This window comes from Oreochromis niloticus, linkage group LG17, assembly GCF_001858045.2.
Source record: "Oreochromis niloticus isolate F11D_XX linkage group LG17, O_niloticus_UMD_NMBU, whole genome shotgun sequence".
Taxonomy (NCBI): domain Eukaryota; kingdom Metazoa; phylum Chordata; class Actinopteri; order Cichliformes; family Cichlidae; genus Oreochromis; species Oreochromis niloticus.
Window position 1 is genome coordinate 2,015,714 of NC_031981.2, and position 25,532 is coordinate 2,041,245.

Genomic DNA, 25,532 nt, shown 5'->3' on the forward strand with positions numbered 1-25,532 from the left:
GTGGAGAAAAGTCTGAAACTTATGAAACAGAAATAAAAATCTGACTAAAACCTGAAGCAGGAAAGTGCATGAAGCACAGAAACGCACCACCAGAGGGCAGTATTAGCTCACATTAGTCTCACTGCATCAGCGCAGCGCTCCTGCTCTCCCTGCTGGGAACTCGCTGCAGATGCACTCCAGAGCAAATATTTAGAGAATTAGAAATGTTTATTATTTACTAAATTCAGTACTTTTTAAACAACATCATTTATGGAGGTACACAGTTACAAAAATGGTCTTTTTATAATAGCGTCAAAGAAAATAAATTCTTACAAAAATAAATGGCTCGCAAATGGTTTTTAAAATGACAACAATGTTCTTCATAAAAATACAAATGCAAGACGAATCACAAGCGAGTCTACATGAATTTAAGGTTTACAGTAGATTTTCACAAACGCAGAGGATTAAAGCGCCTTTTCATTGGCAAAGAATCAAATGAGTTCAGCTTATGGACAGAAACAGCGAGGCGGGTTTTTCAGGAGTGTGTGTGATGAAAACCTACAGACACTGTGGTTAATTTGACTAATTTGCATAGTTTAAACACACAACTGCTGCTATGAGGCTACAGTATGTACAAGCACTAATGAGTCTCGAGGTTTTAGAGACCAACTGTAAATTTGTTCTGATATATACGAAGAACACGACTCGTTAAAAGAACACACAATACAACAATGCCACACACAGCCCGTTGGCCAGTTTTGGTGTCACAACATCTGTAAAAAAATATAAAAATCTCGACAAAAACAAAAAAAACGGTAAAAGAAAGCTGTGAAGTTCACCGACATTTAAGGTCGTTATGAACGGCGAAGCAGACGTGAGAAACCCTCAGCTAATGTTCATCGGCCACACAGAGGGTTAAAGAGGCTGCGTGTTTGCCCACGGCCGTCTCACCTACATCACTGCTCCGACTCTTATCTGTGGAGGAAAAAACAAAGAAAAGTCGCCTATCGGAGAGCAAACGCAGAAAACCGAGCAAAGCGTCACCTCGGGCGACTAATTATTAGGTGACCTTCAAACGGCCTCTCTGCAGGCTTTGATCCTCAGGAGTAGCCGTACCCTGCAAACACTACGGCCAATCAGGACGGAGGCTCCTCCTCTCATTCTCTCGAAAAATCAGCGATTATTTGTTTACAGTAGATCATTACTATGAACTTGCAGTGTGTTCCCCGTGTGTGTGTGTGTGTGAGCATGTGTGTCCTTTAACTTTGGTCTCAGCAGGTCACAGAGTCTTTGTGGCATGTTGGAGTGTATCATGTGCTGTGGGGAGAGTGGGTGCTCCTCAGTGGTTCTTGTCATAGTCCTTCACCATGCGCTTGATGTGGAACAGTTTGTGTCTCAGCCGGCGGCACTCTCTCTTCTTAGCCTGGTAGTCGGACGTCTGCAGACGCAGCACAGAAAAGCCAGTTAACAACAAAAGCTCCACACAGGTTTGGGTCAAAGGGTCTTTAATAACTGCGTAATGTTTTTTTTTTTTAGGTGAGTTCATAAAAAAATGCCTGATATGTCTCCTCACCTGCTTCAGATCCTTCAGCTGGTTATATTCCTCAGCTACAATCTGGGGAAAAACACAGAGGTTAGAAGGTTTATAAGGTTTGGTGTGATCGTCATACGCAAAGGAAACATTAAAGCTCACATTTTGTGTTTTTTATGCACAGCGAGCTTAATGAGCAATGACTTTTTTAACACAGTGGCTCTGAGTCACTCTTCACCCTCGTTAAAGGTCAAGTCACACAGCACAGATCGATCGGTTACCAGGTCAAAGACGAGAGACTTTACAAAGTCAGACAGGTTGGAGTTGTGATCTGAGAAATGAACTGACAGTTAATGGAGTGTTAAAACTCTGATATTAGCATAACTTCCTGTAACAATTCTTAGAAACGTTAGTATATTTATAACAGCGGGGGACTGATCAGCTTCTAAAAGCAACGAGTAATGATGGAAAAAGCTCCTGCGTGTGACTCTAGGAGCTTAATATAGACGCTTTCCATTAGTGCCTACTCGGATCGACTGGTTTTCCATTACAATCGAAAACCACCTAATGTGCGTGATCGTTGTTATAGCGACGTGTGCGAGCATCTCGTGGCGTAATTAGTATGCGTCACGAACGTTGAGGCGATGATATAAACTGCAGGTCGGTCTGTGTGGCTTTTCGTCACGCTCGGGGAACGCAACTCGTGACTCTACGAATAACGCCACTGACCAGCCAATCAGTGGCGTGCAGTCTGACGACGTCACATTTTAGTACCTGCTCGGATCGACGACCTAATGGAAAACCCTGAAAACCGTGTCGAGTCGATCCGGGTAGGTACACCAAGGCGGCCTTTATCATCACAGTTTTTTAAGTGCTACAACAAGGACAAACACAATAAATACATCAAATGTAAACACGTTTGTTTTGTCTTGTCGTCTTTGCAGATCCAGGATCGTATTTATTATGTGAAATGAGTTACACTGAGAGGGAGCTTGTCCATAATCCTGCTTTATTTTCCTTTCCGTGTCCATGCTCGTTTAGCTCAGCTGTGTCTCTTGTGACTTTCCGAGGAGCGTGGTTTCATCTCACCTGGTATTTGGCTGAGGTGTCGTCCAGTGTGTCCAGCTGCCGGCTGAGCTTGTTCAGCTGGTCGTTAATGTCGTCCATCTCAGCACACAGCCGCTTGTACTCCCGAAGGTCGGCGTCAAACTCTCTCTTATAATTGTGTCGCTGATCATCCGATGTTATCTCCGGGTACATGCTGGAGGAAAAGAATGAAGGGAGGCAGGTGGTGCAGAGGAATAAATGATGGAGAGACAGCAAAGGAAAGAAAGACAAACATCAGCATCGCAAATAAATCTCGACCAGTCAAAATGCAGTGTTATCAACTCTATCAGTCAAGTAAACGTTTACTTCCACAGCACATTTAAAACAACCAGGTTATACATCACATGCACCATAATAACAGTCACTAAATCAACTGTAAATATACGCTAAAAATCATTAAATAAAACCAAGTAAAAAATACTTTTTCTATAGTAAAATCCAGCTCAACTAGAACTGAGTCTGGATCTTGGAATATCCAAAAGCAGCTGGCTCACAGACCTCAGTGCCGTCATAGCTCAGTAAGAGGGCGCCTAACCATTAAGACAAGTACTAATGTACCAGTACTACAGAGCCAGTATCAGGAGGCCACCAAAGGTCTTTCATGCTAAAGGTGAGCTGCTGCTCAGGGATCAAAGCCAACATAAAAGAGTCACTGATATTCCTTCAGCACAGAAACACTGTGAAAGTTCAGCTGTAGCGAGCTCAACTTAAATGTCTCCCTCTGGGATATTTCTGAAAGTGAATAAATGTAACTACACAGTGTAAATATCCTGTCTCTATAATGGACCTGGTACCTTTGTCCCACTTCTCTAACTATGCCCGAGTACAGCTCATGTGAGGCGGCATGCTTTAGAGGATTAACTGCTCTCCTGGACAGAACGAGGGAAACGCTGTGGCCTCTCCTCCTCTGAGTATCTGTAACGTTACCATTTTAAACGTACGTGTTTCAAATCAAGAGATGTTCTCCCTGCACTTTCCCGTAAATGAAGGTACTGTGCTTGATCTTCTGAGCTTAGGAATTAAGTTATGTCAGAGAATATAGGTCAGGTCCCGAGGGGACGACAGCATTCGACTGCAATCCCCATCCGGAGTTTTTTGCCTAATGACATTTTCTTCTCTAATCCAGACTGTGTGTGAGCAGCTCACAGATAAAGTAGAAGATTGTTTCTCACCTCTCCAATTCTTCTGTATCCAGTTCATTGCCCGTCTCTCCTCCCGTGGTGTACTCCGTGTCATACTGAGACTCGTCCAGTTCTGGGTTACGTCTGCGCCTCTTGCCCCTGTTTGCGGAGGGTTTGCGACCTCCGCCCGTCTCTTCTGAGGGGCTCGAGCTGGTCCCCCCGCTGTGGAAGAACATTTCCGATGGTCGGCTGTTTGTCCGTTCAGAGTACCTGCAGAAAAAAGACATGAGAACGCGGCTTCTTCTTTCACGGGCTTACCCCCCCGAGGGGGTAATGATTATAAGTTTAGAAGAGCTTAGAGCTCCGAGCTTTTTGTTTTTCACCAAAGAGATTTTTGCATTTGTGCTTTTCATCGGTTTGGGAAACAGTAATGACAAACATCATCCCATACATCAAAAAGATCAGCAGCATTTAAACCATAACGTGCTTGACGCTGCCAGCAGATAGGAGCTCAGACAAAACCAATCGATAACATCAGCAGAGTTTTTCCATGTTAATCTCTGATCTAATGATCAATACTAGTTTCTTACATCATGCAGCTAGACTGGAATTACATGTAAAAGGGATTTAAAGGGGGGGGGACTTTGCATTATGAGGCTAAGATTTAAAAAAGCAGACTGTTTTCATCGTGCAATATGACCCAGAGTTACTGCAAAAAAACACCATCACATGTGCTGCCACCTTGCTTCCTTTTCCCTCAGCTGCCTTTAGCTTTTTTTAGTTTTCACAGTGCAGAAAGGTGTAGTAAAACATTTAAAAATATTTAACCAAAGATAAAAAGTTCTAAGGACATTATAATCAAAATAATAAAAGAACTCTATTTCCCTAAATGCCCCGGGTAGACGCCATATGGAGGAAGGGGAAGGTAGACCTTTACTAACCCATTCATGATTATTGCTGCTCATAATTTTTAATCCTACAACTGTTTATAACTTGCATAGTTCACATTTCTGTATAACTGTATATCTCAGATTTCTGTATAGTTTTTATTTCATATTTATATCCTGTTCATAGCCTGTACATAGCTTGTACTCACTACAGCCTGTACATACTTATAGATATAGAATATTCATAACATACTTCACACCGTGTACATTATAACATACCATAATAGACCCATTTCTGTAATATACTTACACATCTATATTATTGCTAATATATATTGTAATATATCTATATCACAGCTAAAGCACTTTCTGGATGGATGCAAACTGCATTTCGTTGCCCTGTACCTGTGACATGTGCAATGACAATAAAGTTGAATTCTATTCTATTCTATTCTATCTACAATCTGACTCTGTGCCGTATGGAGGCTCTCAGTGACCAGGAAGCAGCTACAGCTCTTTAATAACGAGAAAGGGAGACACATTCAATTTTGTGGGTTTGCAGGGATTTGTGGAGGAATCCAAATCCAATGGCACAGATATTACAAGCTCCTAAAAAACCAACCGTGCACATTGCATCTCTGGCTGGCATTTTTGCTGCTTATCAAAACACTAGTTCTGTTTGCCTTGTGAGGAAAATCTGCACTTTGAACTGCAGCGTCGAGTCGGTGTATAGATGTTTGTGCTGTTAACAGCACAGTCTGAGCTGATATAGATACATATTTGAAAAACGCAGAGACAAAAGGAAGTGTTTGTGACACAGCGTTTATCCAAACACTGCAAAACAAACAAAAACAAGGTGCTTCAGAAGTCCTTTGTAGACATGAAACGCAAATATCCTGCTGTCGTCCTCAGAGAATTCAAACAACATGAAATTTTACAAAAGGGAAGATTAATCCAACAAGGACTCAAAGGTCACACACACACACACACACACACACACACACACACACACACACACACACACACACACACACACACACACACACACAGATCTGCGTTGTGGGCAGGGCAATATCTTTTCGTGGGGTTTAACATGGTTGGGTGAGCCATGTGCTCTAAAGTGGGCTTTGCTTTCTGTCAGAGGACCGCCCCCCAAAAAACATAAACAGTTGAATTCTGCATGACTGAGCCAAAGAATCTGTGCCAAAGATATTTTGTAACAATCTATTTCTTTTCTGTTCCTCTGATACTATAAATATTTTCAATGATAATTCTTGAGCTCAGGTGTGTTCTTATTATTTATAACCATCACTGTGATCTCACACAGCTGAAATTACACTGACTGAAATTACACAAATCAGGAAGCACGAAACAGTTCTGTGGGACTGTGTGAAAAGAATAACAACCTACAATAATAATAATAATAATACAGAGTATATACTATACATGCCAGACAAACATTTGCAAGCTCACGGTGTTGAGATAAGTATTCAAAGAAAAGTGAACCACCTACTCGTTGTTGTCGTAGGCATCGTCATTGTAGGAGCTGCTCTCCACCTTGGGTGGGGAGTAGGAGACGACGCTGTTAACTGAGGCGTTAAGCGGCCCGCCTCCCTTCTCTGACACCAGCAGGGTCGGGGCATCCTGAACACTGCGGCTTTCCTCCACATTGTTCACCTTCAGCAGGCAGGAAAAAGCAGAGAGAGCAGGCTCAGCAGATGCAAACAAACAGCTGAAGCACTCACAAAGACCAGACCAGCACACGGCCTCGTTTCTGTGTTATTGTTTTCTCCTCTTACACATAACCGCTGCACTAAAACCATCTACAGGGAATTTGTTTTGTGCCATGTCTCATTCGTAATATTTACTACTTTGGTATATTTCACTGCTTCAAAACTTTTACTAAAGTAGAAAGTGATACAGGAAAGCATTAGCTTCAACGATGGCTTTTAAAGACAAAGAGAAAGAGATGAAGGAAAAAGTTTAGTAATTAGTACTTAAAGTCTGAGTGAGCAGTCAGGCATAAAATTGCACTTTACAATCCAACTCCACACTGAGCGGCTCGGCTCGCAGTGCACGAAAAGCTCAGGAGAGCAAAAACAAAGGAGAGCTACAGGAGGTTAATTATAAATCAAAAATAAGCCTAACCAAAAATAAACCAATTCTTTCAGACTGCAATAAAATACTGTTTGAGATTGTTTGTTTTACAGAGCCACACTGTACGCCTGTTTCTGATCCTTAAAACTTAAAGCAGTGAATGACATACACAGCAATGCTTTCACTTCTTTCTACTGTCTCACGTCTTCACGGACACCTGGAACGGATCTGCTCTTCCTGTCTGTCGTTAAACAAAAGGAGTCAAAATGTTTCCCTTAATCTGTATTTCCAAGTCCTTCCTGTGAGGTCAGGTGACGGCATGACGGCTTTCCTCCCAGTGAAGGCCTCAGGGTCGGTCAGTGTTTAATCCACAAAGTGTATCAATGATTAGACGCTTTATTACAAGACCTCCAAACAAAGCAGTAGCCTTGAAACTGGAAACGGGCGCTCTACTCTCTCTACTACCTTGCACCGGTTAGAGGCGAGGGTTTACTAATGAACCACCGTACACAGCTCTACTCCTGTGATAACATCGACCAGGTTTTCCGCTCTCTAGGTGGTACATCGCTAAATTCCTGAGAGCTAAACATCAGCCTTGCCCCTAAAAAACAATAATCACACTGGGTGGAGCGCTTGGGTGGGGGCGAGCAGGGCTTCGTGCAGCTGCAGGAGAATCCTGTTGGAAGAATCTCAACAATGTCCTCTCAGTGAGAAGCACAGTGGCCGCTGGGCTGTGAGCACAAGCACAGTAAGAATGTCTGAGAGTGCTGGGCCTGCTGAAGCAAAGCCAGGAGGAAAAGATTGACAGGAAGATTTAAAAAATGGCTTGCGGCAGTGTTGGATGTTGATGAGGAGGCGGTGACCCATGGAGCAGCAGTATAAATGAGGCATATGAGGCATATGTGCATGTCAACAAAGGAAGGAATTAGGAGGGCATAGACACAGAAACAGAGTCTTGATGGAGACTCTTAAGTCTTAAGTCTCTGTTAAAAAAAAAAACTAAAGTAGAAAATCAGGAGCGGTGTTTGTGTCAGCTGGGAAAGGTCGGCTTGCATAACTTAAAAACACTTTTAATTGGAGGTAATTAAGTAGAGATAATGGTCTTAACAGAAACTTGTTAGAGCAGTGACTAATCAGAGGTTTAACTACTCAGACAAGAGGTGATTATGTGGAAGAGTAACCAATTCTTTGCTTTCCAACTCTCACCAATATTTTCTCACAATAATGTTGAGTTCACGCTGCTTAATGTCCTGTCAGAACATTTTCTAACACTGTGTCTATGAAGCAGCTCAGGATGCTGCAGACAGCCCTGCAGGAACCGACTCTGATGACCTCATGCAGTAGACACAATGCAGCGCACCACCTCGGGCGAGCTGAATGCAGCTTGTGTGTGAGGTCATCAGAGCGAGCCAGGCCTCCCTGAGCTCAACAACAGAGACGGGTCCAATCTCAGACCGACCACAGCCTTAGACTGTCACTGGCCTGGTGCTTAAAGGAGCCAAACAAGGCTGATGACTCATTCTGTGGCACAGAGACACAGGTAGTGTGTCAACAAAGTAATAAAAAAAGACTGCAGTGTGAATGTGAATGGCTATGATCATTATAATGATAGTAATATAAGGAACATAAGGACAGGAGAAAGCCACTGGCACACGCTGGCCGATGTGCTTCATATAGAGCGCAGTCTTCATGCAGGAAGTATGACACACAAACTACAGATCATATATGTTGTAAACTTCTAATTATCTGCTCCCACTGATCATTAAATCTTCTAAGATTCATCTTTCTTACTGTTTTGACTTCCCGGAGAAATTTGTTCCAGTGAAGCAGCTTTCATTACTGCACCTACAACGAGCTCGATGACCTAACTGTGTACTGCTCCATTATTAGACAGTAGTGCTAGTCACTGTGGGCTCATCTCAATCACTCTGCCCTGCCTGTACACCTCTGCGTGCGCCATGTTACACTCTCGGGAATGACGAGCTCTCTCAACAACAAACAGCTCTATATCATTCACCATTACAACACGTCTGTTTGGTGGTACTTCTGGTATCTTTGCAAGAGCTACACTGTGGCTCCCAGCTTTCTTCGACACACCAATGTAATCAAATGATATTAGGCAAGAATGTGGAAGTCTTAGTTTTGGTTGTGTGGCCTGTCCCGGCTGTCTTAGGGGGAGAGGGAGCGTACACCCTGGGCAGGTCGTCAGTCTGTCTCAGGGCTAACACAGACAACCAATCGCACTCACATTCACACCTATAGGCAATTTAGAGTTACCAATTACTCTAACCCCACTAACTGCATGTCTTTGGACTGTGGGAGGAAGCCAGAGAGAACCCACGCAGGCAAGGGGAGAACATGCAAACTCCACACAGAAAGACCCCGGCCTGATGGTGGAATTGAACCCAGGACCTTCTTGCTATGAGGCAACAGTTCTAACCACTGTGCCCTGTTTAATCATTAACATCATAATTAAAGGAAATTCGCTTTACATCTGGGTTTCTTTCATTTGTAGTTGGCATGTATCTACTATGTGCCATGTTTGTATATTTATCTGTGTTTGTGACATTCGAGTGGATGATGTTTGAACAAACACTAGATGGGAACAGGAAATATAGATCATTAGTGTGATGAGGTGGGGGCCGGAAACCTGCAGTAAATTACGTGACTGAAAACAGTAAAACATTTCTTAGATAAAAGTGCACGTTTCTCTGCATCCTTAATTCATCAGACTATCCTATTAAAGCTGGTTATGAACTATAATTAAATCTCTTACACAGCGCTCTTGATGCTTTCATTCACTATGGGCCCATATTTCAGTTCCTGGTCCTACATGGCTGAAAGGCTGTTGACTTTTAGAGAAACACAAAGGCAGGCTCTCTAGAAACCACCTGCCTGCTTACTATCTCCTCAGGTGGTTAATGATTATTCAGAGTGAAACCAGGTTGTAGGCCATTTGCAAACAATCAGCGATTGCTATCATCCTGACCCTGAACAAAGTGACTCAGTCAGAGGAAACACTGAGTTTAGCGTTACCGTTTCCCTGCTGAACCCTTCACAACATCACACATGAAACTCCTCTCGGACTGTGAACTCATAAAGCCAACTAATAAAAGCATATGAGAGAAGTAAACTGGCGATCAACACCAATCAACTGTCTCTCGACACAAGTTACATGTTACAAATAGCAGGGGTAATCAACAGACTAAAATTGGGTATGTGCAAGTCTCTGCTTGGCTATTTACAGGTCACCACAATCGCCTACCTGTCATTATCACTGATGACTATCTACACAAGAAGATGAATACCTCACTGACAGCTTACCTGCTCACCTACTTCGCTGCCATTTAGCAACAAATCACATTGTGTGAACCTGCAGTTGTGTGGATGCTTCCAGCATCCACACAACAAACTTCACTGTAGTTGAGCATTTCATCATCTAATCAAATCTGTGGGTGATCACTGTGCTCCACCTGAGGCTGGATTTAAACTCTGCGTGACCCTGCTCACTTGACTCCAAGCTGTGCATGCAAAGACTCCAGGCTAGTTTGGGGCAAAGGAAATGCAGGAATGCAGGAAGGAAATGTGATTTTGTTTTTTAAATCCTCCATTTAAACCTTATTAAATTGTGTCCACCATCCTGTTGTCTCTTACCCAGTCTTCTACATCTCTGCCCTCTGAGGCCTTCCCACCAACAAGAGGCTCTTCCCAGTAAATATTCGGTTTGCCGTAGCGCCAGATCTTCCCTCTTGTCCTCTGAGCGAAGAAAGCAGCAACACTCAAGGCGATGACAACCAGGAATCCACATGCCATTGCAATTCCCTGGTAACGACAAGAATACGAGTCTGAGTACATTTTGAAAGAGATAAGCTCCGAGATAAAGTTGGTTTATCCCGGTACAAAAAGTACAAATGTGTGGCAACATTATGAGTCACAGTGCTGCACAGGACTAATATGAGAAGAAATCTCACTTATACCACAGTTTGAACAGGTTTTAACAAGCAGATAATAGAAAACAACTAAAGTCGTTCCCATTTTCACGCTTTTAAACAGTTGATAAACACAGAAAAAAAACAAACAAAACAAATCAATCAAGAAAACCTCTTGGAGACTTTTTACCATTTCAGAATAAACAGGTTCATCAGTCAGCATCATCATTAAATAATCCTGGAAACAAATCCTACAATTCAATATAGCTACAGACCTCCTGTGGGTCCACAAAGCAGTAATGGTACAGGTACTGGTTGTACATGGGGAAGCCTCCCACTCCTCCCATCTGTGAGTAACTGGTCTGGTAAAGATTCTGGCACATCACGAGCATTGGATTGTACATCATACTGGAGGAGCTCTGGGCCATGGGGTTTACCCCAACGATGTAGACAATGTTTATGATGCCCTGAAAAGACACAAACAGTGCACCAACAGATTTAGTGCATCAGTAAAGACACATGTACCATCTGAGGTCTGATTAGTGAAAGAGACATTTCATAGCAGAACACAAGGCAGCAGCATCAGATTACATGATGGCAAACAGTCAGCAGCAATCTTATCACATGTGTGGAGAACACATAGTGAGTCCAAAGGCCACAGTACAAGGAGGAGACAGACACCTTCCACGTTGGACTAACAAATGTTCACTGGCTCTCTAGCATTCACTAGTATGTATTTAATAGTTAAATAAAGTGGAATCATTAAAAAACAAAACAAAATATTTACGTTAACAGTAAATTAATGAATCATAACAACAGTGAAAACTTGAGTAAATCAGGTCAGCACAGTTTCTCTGTTGAGAGGAAGTCAGACCATACTACACTGAGTGATTCTGCCAAAAATGAAGACTCTCTCTCTTTTCACACTGGCTCTAGAGTCATGCTCTGTACACTGAGCTCAATAAACATAATGATGTGCTGGATTAACATCTGTATGCAGTGGTTAAACTGAGTGAAATGGCGTAGAAGGATTCGGTTTCAAATTATGTTTCTGGTATTTAGGGTTTTACAAAACTTCCAAATTTAAATACTATTCATAACAAAGAAAGACGTTCCCAGTTTTGACTGTCAGCCGAGCTGTGAGATGGGAAGCTTGCAGGAAAATACTGATGATGATATGATTATGTTAAAAAATACACTTTATTATCCTAATGGAGTTCCACTTTACTATTCACCTGAATTAACCTGAAAGAGCAGAGCTCTCACAGACTTGCTTGCTGTCCATGTATGTATCTGTGCATGTGACTTATTAGTATATCATTACATCACTGAGCTCAGTATCACAATGACTGCCAGCTGTTTGCAGTGGACAACGACACTGTCTACAGGCCCAATATTACATACTTAAACTCAGAAGCTCATCAATCTGTGTGTGTGTCCCTGTATTCATATCTTTGTGGGGACAAAAATTGAAAGTTCACTATGCTTGTGGGGGACCAAAATCCCAGTCCCCATGAGTTTGAAGGCATATTTCAGGCTCAAAATCTGGTTTTATTCAAATCAAATCAAATCAAAGTTTATTTATATAGCACATTTCAAGACCGAAGTACACCAAAGTGCTTTCCATAAGATCATAGTACAGATAAAATCAAGTATAATAAAATTATAAATATGAAAATACAATAAAATAGTTACATAATCCAATGCAATCCGGGTGCAGTTTGCCCTAATTGACCTTAAATGCAATGTCGAACAAGTATGTTTTTAAACGTGATTTAAAAGACTGAATAGAATCCGATGCGCGTATATGGAAAGGAAGTGTATTCCATAATCTAGGTGCTGCAACGGCGAAGGCACGATCACCTCTGGTTTTCAAGCGAGACCTGGGTTGCACTAAGAGCAGTTGGTCTGATGATCTTAGTGCTCTTGTGGGGCTATATAGGCAGAGAAGATCAGCTAGGTAATCAGGTGCCATATTATTTAAAATTTTATAAGTAAACAGTAAAACTTTAAAATCAATTCTAAATTTAATGGGGAGCCAGTGTAAGTTTGCCAGGACAGGAGTAATAGAGTCATACTTTCTTGAGCCAGTCAAAAGGCGAGCTGCGGCGTTTTGAACTAGCTGCAGTCGTTGAAGAAGGGAGAGTTGTAGGCCCATATACAAGGAGTTGCAGTAATCTAGCCTTGTAGTAATGAAGGCATGAATAAGTTTCTCCAAATCCTTGTAGGGAATATAAGATTTAGCCTTGGAAATTAGACGTAATTGATGAAAGCTGGATTTAACCACACTAGATACCTGTTTATCTAGTTTAAATGAGCTATCCATAATGACTCCAAGGTTCCTAACGGCGTCAGTAAGATGACTAGCAGCAGGACCAAATATGTCATTTAGCCGTCCTGAAGATGTATCTCTGTCAAAGACAATAATTTCTGTCTTCTTCTCATTTAGTGTAAGAAAATTTTGTGATAGCCATTCCTTAACATCCCTTAAACAGTCAAGCAGAAGATGTAATAGGGAGGACGCAGGTCCGGTCAAATGAAGATAAATTTGAATGTCGTCCGCATAATTATTGTCAGGGTTACACTTAGGTTACAGTTAGGTTTAGGCTCAGGGTTTGGATAAGGGGCCAGGGAATGTCAATGAGATGTCCCCACAAAGATATGAAAACACGGTGTGTGTGTGTGTGTGTGTGTGAGAAAGATTCAGATTCAGTTATGACTGCAAATGAATTTCCCTTTAAGCTTTACTGTCTGTGCAACAACAATTTAAGTATGTCTTATTCTAAAATTATTTTAGCTGCATGATGATGATAAAGTTGAGCTCTTTTGGCAAGGGAGTTGGGGATTTTTGTCAAACAGCTGATGAGAACGACTACAAAAGGTTTTGTCCTAAATGGGAGGTTTATGAGGGAGCTCAGGTCATGTTGGGGTGGCTGTAGCTCAGGAGGCAGAGCGGGTCATCTAATAACTGGAAGGTTGGTGGTTTGATCCCTGGCTGCTGCAGTCTACATGCCAAATATCCTTGGCTGAGATACTGACCTCAAGTTGCTCTCTGACGCATCCATCGGAGTGTAAATGTGTGTGAACGGTAGACAGAAAGCACTTGTGTGAATGAGGCATGCTGTCTAAAGCACTTTGAATGCTCAGGTACATTAGAGAAGTCCTATTTACCATGTTATGCTAGCTTTTGTAAATAACTGACTTAATTAAAGGGTTCCTGTGTTCAAGTGAAATGTTTCAGTCTCCTCAGTGATGCAGAAGTACAGATTGTGTCAGAGTCCGCTCCATTAGATGAAGACTCTTTTCTATTATCTCCAGAAAATTGGTAAAAATATATTTACACTTTAAAACTGTCCAGCAATGGTGTTTTTATTTAGTTTTGTACCTTCTTTAGTTTGAATTTGTCGAGAGTTCTTTGCTTTACTGATTATTTGCCACTCCCATATTTTACAGTGTTATGATAGCACAACCTGACAAACACTGAGGAGACAAAGTATTGAGAAACATAATTTTCACATGAATACTACGCTTTCAGAAGATTATTCACCAAAGTACTTGCACTCCTCTCTCTGTGTATTAATAAAAAAAGAGCACATGGGAAATTAAAAGCAGTTTTACCTGCAGGACAGCCATCAAAACGCTGGATATCAAGACGGCCAGAAAGTACTTTCTGCCGCGGACTGCGTTGGTTTTAGAGAAGCTGGCGATGAAGAAGGCCAGTGCTCCTACAAAGTTGATGGCTGCCATGGCGATCATAGCAGCTTTGGCCGAGTAAGGAGAAATGTAGGAGCCGGAGCCGTAGTAGTTTCCGTATCCCCCGTAACCACCGTAGCCCGAGCCGTAGCTGCCGCCAATGTAGCCGCTGCCGTAGCCCATCCCAGAACCGTAGTAACCCATTCCAGAGCCATATCCGTACTGGATGTCCCACATGAGCGTGGAAGCCACACAGGCGAATATCGCCAAACACAGCACTATGACTGTGACCATCATGGCTTTGACGATCCCAGGAGGTGACAGCCATTTGTAGAAGTGCTGCGGCTTGTCCTCCATGTAGTAGGATCCCGGTGGAGGTGGGTACATGTTGTAGTCGCTCTGAGGGCCATGGAAGCTCGCCGCAGGCCCAAAGCCATTGTTGGGTGGAGGGGTGAAAGGAGGACTGTAGACTGGTGGACTCTCATAATGCTGTTTGTCAAACATCGCTCAAAGATGTCTGGAAGTGTACAGAGAAACACCAACACACACACAAAGTCCGTCAGCAACAGAGATCAAAATGTACGGCACACAGGCAGGAGGAGCCGTCCTGAGCTGTGTTTCAGCTGAACTGATATGAGTAACGCTACAAAAACAGATACGGGAAAACTAGGTGTGACTAGCAAATGAGGCTTAGTGAGGGAACAGTGTAAATGTTTTACCATTTACAAGGGAGTGCATTTTATGATGGCACAACTTAGCTCTGTTTGTCCAGTTTTCTCCTTCTGTTTGGCTGAGAAAATCGCCTCTTGGACAGATAACATACTCTTATATGTCAACAGAGAAAAATGAGAGGAATAACCACAGTTATGAGGTCCTTGAAGCAGCCGAGTCAGAATCAGTACGGAGATGTCAGTACCAGGACAGGGAGAGCATCCAAACAACAATACTTTCCTTTCTGCCTCTTTACAGGCTGTGGAAGTCTCTCTCTAGCCTCACAATGTCCACAATTTGAATATTTCACATCTTAGTATTCAGCTAAAACGTTTTTCTGCTACACAGAGATTTGCAAGGCCACAGTTTACAACATAACAATCCCCATTCTTCTAACACCGAGCTGTACAGGGAGTGGGAGGTCGACATGTTTCACTGAAAGGCACGTAAACAGCTTTGCTGCAGAAGACAGAAGACCTCGAGGCCTCTATTACCTTTATGTTACTGACAACTGTGCTCTCTCTGTATGTGGTGTAAATACAATAGGAGTATAACAAAGCGTTCCACCTGCAACTAATTAGTTGACATTATAATTCAACAAATAAAGCACCACAAGTTTAACCGGATCTCAAGATTAAAAAACTGAAAAACAGCATGTTGATACACTTAGAGCTGGTGGAAGAGCATATTTGACATTTTCCTTACTCAGTTTCTGTGCTGAGATGTGTCGGGGGGTTTTATTGGTAATTGAGAAAAAAAAAAATCAAGTAAACTGAATAAGTTAACTGGAACAATAATTGTACCTCCATATTCTTCTAAGCACATGCTGGCAGAAGGAAAAGCCTAAGATACCGAGTCATTCAGAAGTTTAGACACACAGAGAGATACAGTCCCTGGCACTGCCCACAGAGTCATAACTCTTGCTCTCTTTTATGGGACTCGGGTGAACACAATAGAAGAAGAGGTCTCGCCTCAGAGCCTCCATCTCAGACACCTTCCCATTACACCCTCCCTCCGTCCTCCATCTCCTTCAACCCTCTTACAATTGCCCAGTCTCTTAACTCTCCCCCGCTTCTCTCCTGCCCTCCATAACTTCTTGTCTTTGTTTCAGGAGCAGGAGGGCCAAAAGTCAAGGCTGCCCGTCACGGGAACAGTGTTGCTATGAAACCAAAGTTTAAAAAAAAGAGAGAGAGAGAGAAAGAAAATTGGGGCAGTGTCCGGGGAGGATCAAACAAGGGCTCCTCTGTGCTGCTCCTGCACGGACCGAGGCAGAAAACAGAAAAACAGAAAGAGGGGAGTACAGGTGGATGAGCATGTCCTTTATTCTCAGCTGGGTGCTAGTTTAGTTCCTGCTACTGTGTTTGTTTATACCGGTAATTTAGCTTTTTACGAGCGATCAGATTCAACTAGGGCAGCCCACGCAGCTCTGACTGCGTGACTTCCACCTCACTTTTAATTGCTCCTCCTTAAAATTTCCACTTGATTGCCCTAGCAAAAGCAGAGCACCTCAGGGCATCTCACGGAAGAAATCCAAATCTTGAACTGATCAAAATCAGCCAACAAGCCACTACACACTTAAAATACTCTATTTTAAATAAATAATAAAACTACTACTACTACTACTACTACTACTACTTCAGATTAAGAGTTTGCACATGAACAAGAAAGATGTTTGTGTCCTCAGCATAATGATTGTTATAGCCCACAAAAACATGGGGATTACTTATTGGGAACCTTTGCTCCCAATATTGGCCTGAACACAGTGTATCTACTGTAGCAGGAGTAGTACAAGACCGACAGTAGTAGCAGTATCAGTACATGTGTTTGTCTAACACTGGATTGCCTGGCTCATTTTGAGGCTGGGCAGAGAGCACAGTGTTTGGACCGAAGTCACAGGTCATGTCAGACGCCCACCAGCCGCAGCCTGAGCACCACTACAACACAGAGTCTCTATCATCTGTCGCTCATAAAGGAATTCCAGTTATACAGTCACATGCCGTACATCTGTCAAAAACTATTAGAACCCTGCCCGATGTAGGCTGCGACCCACTGGCACACTCACACGGGAGTCAGCCAAGACTTCCTGCTCAAAAACACCCCACTGACAAAGCTCCTGCACCATAAAATCTGTGGGGAATAATCACAGGTTTCCTTTAATGCTCTAACACGAAAAAAGCTTCAGGAACGTGTTTCACCTGGTGGTCTTAGAGCCCTCCCCGTGCGAGACTGTTTGAGACACAAAGACAGGCATACGGACCTCCAACAATTACTTTACAGAATAACCAGCTGATTGAGGAAAAAGTAGGCAAAACTGAAGCAGGGAGGGAGGCAACAGCCCCATGGTGTCTACAAAGCTTACACGGTCTTAATAAAGGTTGCATTAGTTAAGAGTCGGATCAGCCAAGAGAATAGCTCTGCTTGTAAATATGAAGGATGATATGATCATTAAAGGCACTGTAAGGTGTGCAGTGTCTTGCATGGCCAAAGCACAACTTCACACACACATGTATTCATATTTATAAGCGCTAACCTGGGTACATACATCACTGAGGTAAATACCAACACAACACAGCAGTCTAACCGATTACATGCTTAATGATCAAGTACTTTGGGTTTAACGGTGATTTATTTTACTTCAAACTAAATACACGTCGTGATATCAATACAGGTGGGGTTTTACGCTCTTTCGAGCAGGAGGGATTCTGGTATAAGTAGTTTTAAACAGATTTATGTATCGTAAGCTAGCTAGCAGGACTCTCGGGGGTCGTTAGCCCACCTGTCGAAGTAACAAACGTACCGTGTAGTTACCGTTAAATCCGACACTCGCTGTAACAGCGGCAAGTATGAACAACTTTATGAGACAGTAAAGAAAGTTAGCTCACTTCTTAGAGGCAAAAAAGGTCACAGTCTGCTATTATTATTACCTCCGTCCACCTCACGGTTATCTTACCTGAGGTCGCCGAAGGGGGGGGGGGTAAAAACTTGACCAGTGTCCGCCCTTATTTCCTGTCAAAACTCTCCTTCCTTTAAAAGTGTGAAGCTGTTTGGGAAACTAAAGCGCCCGTAGAAAAAATGCGTTTCTGTGTTTAAAGTAAACCTCTATCTGAAAGCAGCGCTGAAGCGGTTTCTCCGTCTGCAGCGTCCCAGGCACACAGGCGCAGTGAGCGGTCTCTGAACAAGTGCTTTGTCCCGCTAGTCCGCCTCGGTGATGAGGCCCGCCGCGCTACACCGCCGCCTTTCAACCGCAAGAGGTCACGCTTTCTGCCTTAGCACGACGACCACAGCAGACGCACGCATGATTAGAAAGTAATGTTTTCGCAGCAGATACACAGTAATAACATTTAGCAGCAAAAAGGGTAAAAAAAAAAATGGAAGCAGGCATAGTCGTCCGCCAGACAATATAGTTCTTTAAGCTCATTAACAAACCGTAAAAAGTTTTACACTAGAAAATAACACCGAGAGGAAAAAATACAAATTAAAAATCAATAAAATAAACTGTATTTTTGGCACGTGCTCTTTAATTATGTATTTATTAATTAATATGGCTGGAGAGGTTTTTACAGGTTTATACAGGAAGTCATGACGGATATAAAATTAGAAGAAAAGTTTGCAGTTGGGGGCCAACACATGTGTCCAGTGTACTGTCCTAAAGTCACATAAACACTCATAATAAATAACACCGATACTTATCAGCAGTTCTAATACAGTTTGATAAAATTAATACATGTAGAAAAAAAACTGGTGTGTTTAATAAGTAGAGCTGATAGAGTAAAATAGTAATAGTAGTAGAGATGATAGCGCCATATCAACAAATATTCCTCATTTATTCCCTGTATTTTTACTTTAATGCTGCTCTATTACACTGTTATCCTCAATGAACCTTAATAAACAAGGATTAAAGGAGTGCTTGTAAATAAACCTGTGGTATTTCATGCATGTATGATTCATGTTAGTGTAATGTTTTGTTATTCATGCCATAATTCAAAATGTCCTGTTTTTTTTTAATTTTTTTTTATTGCTGTTTGACCCTTAAAAGCAAACAAAGAAACACTTCCTTTTAAAAGAATAAAATCACATCACACTCGTGCAGTTTTTCCTTCACTGTTCTATTTTCATCTCACAACCAATCAATTTTTGGTCATTCATTTCCTAGAGCACACAAGATCAAAGCGGTGCAAACTGTAATAGTCAGGAAGGTGTCACCTTTCGTGTTTAAGCGCACAAAAAAAGTGAAGTTCAAGAGGTTCACCTCCTTGGATCGGCGCCACAAACACTGCCAGTGCCAGGTCAGCTAAGACATTTGGCTTCACAGAGTACAATGGAGACATGGAGAGGAATGTTTTACTCCATTCCTTTTAAATCAGGAATAAAAACTCTTCATTGCAGCCTTTTAAAAACATTTTCCCCTTCTAGTGCCTCACAGCACGAGTCACTGTGATTGTGAACACGTCAAATCCTCCATGACATGTAGCTCTAATCATCTGCTTCATTTGTAAATAGAGCTGTAACTTTAATCCTCAGTCACGCAGCTACATTTTAATATAATTATAGAATTCAGCAGCCTAAACTCCTCCAGTAAGGCATTGCATTACATATTCATAAGCTTGATGGTAGCCTGGCTTACCTGGCTTTATCTGCACAGATTTTACTTTTAAGTCTCAATCAGTAAATTATGTCTAAATATACTCATATATCAGTGAGATCCATCAAATACCAAAACTGAGAGAAATCAGCATAAATCCAAAATATATGTAATCCTGCCATCATATCAGAGGTTATTTAGTCCCTGTACAGTAATTATGTTTTTCTGTGTGTGAGGTAGCACGTCTGACTGTTTTGTAGAGTTGAACCCAACACATCCCAGTCTGTTTAAGCAAAACAGTCCTGCGGGGCACCGGGGTACAGACCTGACCTGTGTTACTGTAGACATCATCCCGTGTGTTTTTATCACAGGTGGGAATGTTCACATGCTGATAAATAGAAAAAGACCTCAAGCCTCAAAATACAAATATGTCATAAGTTTGCTTCCGACAAATTCTCGCATCCTCAAAGCAGTCCAAGGGAGCCCTGTCCCGGTCTGAGCTTCAGCTACAGACACTAGATAATTACTCTGTAAATGCAGAATGTAGCTGAAAAGGCCTGAATAACAACCTCCTGTTGTACAGCACTTCTTCATCTCTTCGGTAGATAATCTAACTAGATTTTGGAGCAACAGCCACCTAATGCTTATTTCTGCATTCAGCTACCTGTGTGTGTGTGTGTGTGTGTGTGTGTGTGTGTGTGTGTGTGTGTGTGTGTGTGTGTGTGTGTGTTGTGAAATCAGACGTATTTTCTGGTTGATATTTTCTTTCTCGACAGCTTCCATTAAAGACTGTAAGACACAGATAACCGCCGGGTGTCAGTCACAGAGGGACTCTTCTGCAAGACGGGACACTCTGGACCAGTATGACCCCAACACCATTAGGCACCTTGTCTGTCAGACCCACTGATCCATAAACAAAAAGCTCCACTTTGCTGCCAGTATTACTACAGTTCCTTTAGAAACAGCAAGACACACTGAAGTCTAAAAACAGCTCAGAAACTCTCACTCAGTCTCGACTAAGACCGAAGAGCTCACCAAACGTTTCTCCCACTGAAAACATTGCGTCCAGATGAACAGAATCAACCTTTGGGGAAACCACAAAGCAATCATTGTACTTTGGTGTTTATGGACCTTACTGTCCATGAACACCAAAGTGGCAAAAACCCAAACACCAGCAGTGAGTCAACAAAACAGCCCATCTGACAATAAACAAGCACATTTCATTTCAAGCCAATTTTTCTTTCAAATTGATCAGTTGACACAAGACCACGGCTCCAGCTGATATAACAGCCGTCATATACTGACTGTGGATGGATTTGTCATCCCATGTGGGACTATAGTATAAAAACCTATTATATATACGACAGGATAAAACAAAATGCAGCTATTGGAAAATCCACAACCTCCAAGAATAGCTCGGTATAATAATCCACATCCATCCACTCGTTCATTTTCTTCACAGCTTATCCAGTTCAGGGTTATGGAGGTTCACTTTAGTTTATTTTATTAATTAATTGACATTAATTGTTACAAATAAACATCTTTAGGATTCACAGTAGCTCATTTCCTTTTTAAATGATTAACTCCATCCCAGGGACCGACATGCTCGTCACATAAAACGTCGAAAACCTAACAACAAATAACCAACTCTAAGGATTATTCCTGTGTAAATATATACTGTTGCAATTTTTTACAAGTTGTTGTGTTCATTCCTAAGACCAAAAACTGTGGAAGTGAATTCAGTGCCACCATCACTGCTCTATACTGTACTCTCCTCTGCATTGGGTTAGTTGAGCAGGGAGGGAACAAAAAACGGCGCCTGTCTGTCGACTGACGTGTAGAGTATTGATGTACATCACAAAAAATTAACAAGAATTTTTGGTGCTTTTGCTACGATGATTTTTCTAATAAAACTAACTGTGGAATAATTACTCCTGCCTTTTACACTTAGAGAAATGAACACAAGGCTGGTTTGGCCAACACTGCTACTAAAAGGAAAGTGTAGAACTAAACAAGCAATTTGCAACTTATACAAATTTATTCCAGTTGTTTGACCAAACGGTCGAACAATAATCTAAATGTGACAAAACGAATGATTCAGCAAGTGTTTTCATCACTCTATTAGAAATACATTTTATACAGTGCTTTACAACTGCCTTACTCCTGCTTATTTTCAATAATATTTGATTTATATGACTGATAACATACTGTCAACAGTTACACTGAGTAACTTTGTCTCCAATAACAGAACCTCCCACTGTCAAACACAGCACAGGTGAATCTTTTTAAAGGTGGCTGGAGCCCCATCCCAGCTGTCCCAGAGAGGTGGTGTGCACCCTGGGCGGCTCTGCTATAATAATAAATATTAAACCAAAGCTCAGAGTGAAACTGAAAAAAGCTGACACTGATGCCTCTGAGCTGGCTGACTGGTTTCAGAGCCAAAGAGAACACAAAGCCACATCAGCAGAGTTATGATGGCAACATTTTAGATTAAGAGCGGAAAAGGAAAAGTTATTACTCAGCTGCCACAAAACATTGAACAAAGCCACACAACTCATTGTGTGGCCATAGTTTTGGTAACATGCGTGAGCTTGTGAGGTAAACTGAGATACAGCTGTGAGATAAGTTCACTATTGGTCAGGTGCACCTGGTTATCCCAGAATGAGGAGTCTCTGCAGTAGATGGTGGGGACCTACACCTGAGCTCAACATCATGGAGTCTTACACGACAGACAGAAGAAATGAGACTGAATGTGAAAGCGTTAATTTCTGTGTGCATTCAAGTTGAACCTTGAACTTTTCTTTGGTGGTGTAGATGCTCCGAGATAGCATCCAGTGCAAACTGTGGTGCATTGGTGTTTTTATGAAAGTCTGTTAAACTTAGAAGTTAAATGTACTGAACTACTATTTTATTCAAAGGTGGTGAGAATTCAGAGGCTGATCCAACTCATCCACAGCATCAAACACAGGGCAGGAAGCTGAGTGAGCCTTGGACAGGCTGCCAGCTCGTCACAAACCTAACAGTTACAGATTTCAGATTTCACATACACACCTAGTGTCAATTTATAATCACCAAATAACGCCACACAGAAAGACAGTCAAGACATTTGAACCCAGCACCTTCGGCAGTGTCAGAGATTTTCCTATTAGAAACTTTCTGAATGAGCCAAAAGTTACTCATCACAGATTCAAGCTCCACCTGGTAAAAGGATGGCTCAATGAACCAAGAGTGAACTACAGCTTCCTATGACGGTGCAGTCAAGATCAGGTGATCATCCCTGTGCGGCTGAGCCAGCCTCTTTTGTACCCATGTGGAAGACCGAAGAGAACAATACCCCAGCACCTATTATGAGAACCAGTTTCTGTGAAAGAGACAGCTCAGATGAAATTTCTGATTTTGCCAGAGGTGTTGAAACCTCTCAGGTATTTCCTTTCTTGCCCTGAACAAAGAGAGGTCTGTGATGGGAGGGAATCCACACTGTGCACAGCCTGGAAGTCCAGGCCACAGCATCCACTGATATGCAGCTCCATTTGCTCTGTTCTGGGTGCGTTTGATATTTGGCAACCTGCAGCGAACAGTTTTCCATACGTTTTGTTTTTTTGCACAGGCCTGATATTTCCAGAATCACTAAAAACTGCTGTAATTAAACCTATACTGAAAAAGGACAATCTTGACAAGACACAAATGAATAACTACAGGCCGATCTCAAATCTCCCATTTTTAAGTAAGATTATTGAAAAAGCAGTTTCTCAACAGCTCAATTACTTCTTAAAACAGAATAACTGCTATGATGCCTTCCAGTCAGGCTTTAGACAGAACCACAGCACTGAAACCGCTCTGACCAAAGTGTTTAATGACATATGTCTGAACACAGACAGTGGAACAATGTCAGTCTTAGTTTTACTGGATCTCAGTGCAGCATTTGATACAGTTGACCACAACATATTACTCAAACGACTGGAGAGCTGGGCAGGTCTTTCAGGGACTGTACTAAACTGGTTCAAAACATACTTAGAAAACAGGAAATACTTTGTATCAATAGATAACTTCACATCTGAGCAGACATGTATCACATGTGGAGTTCCCCAAGGTTCCATCTTGGGACCCCTTCTGTTTAACATTTACATGCTCCCACTGGCACAGATTATAAAGAACAACAAAATAAACTATCATAGCTACGCAGATGACACACAAATATATATAACAATGTCACCAGGAGACCGAGGCCCTGTACAGGCTCTTGGTAAATGCATTGAGGAAATTAATGACTGGTTGTGCCACAATTTTCTCCAGCTAAACAAAAATAAAACTGAGGTAATAGTCTTTGGTGCAAAAGAAAAACGATTACAGGTCACCAGAGAACTTCAATCTATACACCTAAAAACCACAAACCAGGCGAGAAATTTGGGTGTAGTGATGGATGCAGACCTAAACTTAGAAAAACACATTAAGACAATAACAAAATCAGCTTACTATCACTTTAAAGTTCTGATGCTGGTCTATAAAGCTCTGAATGGTTTAGGACCGAAATACATCAGTGACCTCCTGACCCAGTATGAACCTTCCAGATCCCTCAGGTCATCTGGATCCGGTCTGTTATCAGTCCCCAGAGTCAGAACCAGACACGGAGAAGCTGCATTCAGCTTTTATGCTCTTTATATCTGGAACAAACTCCCAGAAAGCCTCAGATCAGCTGAAACACTCAGTTTATTTAAATCCAGGTTGAAGACTCACCTGTTCTCAGCTGCATTTGAATAAAGCACCAAATCCACACTTAAGTTTAAATTTCAAAACCTACTTTTTAACTACTGATTTTATCTACTGTTCTGATTTTATCTACTGTTTTGTTTGTTTGTTTGTTTGTTTGCTTGCTTGCTTGTTTTAATCATATTTAAATCATGCTTTTTATTTGTTTTTGTTTTTAATGTCTCTGTAAAGCACTTTGAATCACCTTGTTGTTGAATTGTGCTATATAAATAAACTTGCCTTGCCTTCTTTAAAGCTAAGAAGGAGACTCAGGAGGAACAGAAGGAAAAGGGGAGGCATGGAAGGAATCGGACTAGAGCTCACCTCATCATTCATGTTTTCAGAAAATACCAAGACCACAGTGTGACCAAGAGATAATTCAACAACATTAGTTTAGTTCAACAGTTTGGCAAATACATTTATTTGAGCACTTTAAATATAAAACTGCTTATGAAAAATCGTGTTTCCAATGATTTATTAGTCCCATATAACATTATCTGAGTCACCACCTTTTACTAGACTGGCTCACAGGACGTTTTGAAAGGGACTGATTTTATACATCACACTGATGAATGTTTTTTGGGGTGAAATTCTTAAGATGTATTTATGTAAACCGACATTTCTATCCGCATATAACAGAAGAGATAGCTACTATAGCAGGAAGGAAACCTAAAGTGTTTTTTATCATCTGAGTCATAAATGCTTCGAAGTGATATAAACGTCACTTTATTATTGGTTAAGTACAGCTTAAAAAGCTCAGACAAAGGTGACCTGTAGTTTGGTAACAGCAGCTGTCTCTCATTTAGATACTTAAAAATGCCCCTCTGATGTTTTTGGTTTTACATTTATGCTTTTAAATCAGTTTGATTTTACATGCTGTGAGCAACCGATCATTTTAGCTGAAGTTCCTCCGAAAACATCATGATGATGATGATGGTGGTGGTGGTGGTGGTGGTGGTGGTGGTGGTGATGGTGATGATGATGATGATGATGATGATGATGATGATGATGATGATGATGGAGGAAGGAAGGAAATAGAGGACATGGGCCCACCGAGGAGTCTGTTCTTGAAACACAAACGCGCAAAGTCCTTTAAATGTTTTTAAAATATTAGACCAACTGAAAAATGTATCTTAAGAAAAAAACATA

General features: G+C 41.7%; 1 protein-coding gene across 2 annotated transcripts; it reads right to left on the reverse strand.

Moving 5' to 3' along the window:
* Positions 1-188: 188 nt before the first annotated feature.
* Positions 189-18,262, reverse strand: si:ch73-61d6.3 (occludin). 2 transcript variants are annotated; one of them, XM_003445131.5, is made up of 9 exons: positions 18,006-18,262; positions 14,270-14,861; positions 10,927-11,118; positions 10,377-10,544; positions 6,139-6,302; positions 3,790-4,008; positions 2,600-2,771; positions 1,553-1,594; positions 189-1,417 (listed from the first exon to the last, which is right to left on the reverse strand). In XM_003445131.5, the coding sequence occupies exons 2-9, from the start codon at positions 14,846-14,848 to the stop codon at positions 1,319-1,321; spliced, it is 1,635 nt and encodes a 544-aa protein (XP_003445179.1). In that variant the 5' UTR covers positions 14,849-14,861; positions 18,006-18,262; the 3' UTR covers positions 189-1,318. The 2 variants fall into 2 exon arrangements, with proteins under 2 accessions (XP_003445179.1, XP_025755400.1); XM_025899615.1 differs by lacking the exon at positions 18,006-18,262 and having other exon boundaries at positions 14,270-14,978.
* Between the last annotated feature and the right edge of the window lie 7,270 nt (positions 18,263-25,532).

Excerpts from the sequence above, each read along its gene's own strand:
- si:ch73-61d6.3 (XM_003445131.5), bottom strand. The coding sequence starts at position 14,848 with ATGTTTGACAAACAGCATTATGAGAGTCCACCAGTCTACAGTCCTCCT. Across the intron at positions 4,009-6,138 it reads GATGCCTACGACAACAACGA|GTACTCTGAACGGACAAACA; the intron begins GTAGGTGGTTCA and ends TTTTTTCTGCAG. Across the intron at positions 1,418-1,552 it reads AGCTGAAGGATCTGAAGCAG|ACGTCCGACTACCAGGCTAA; the intron begins GTGAGGAGACAT and ends CTGCGTCTGCAG.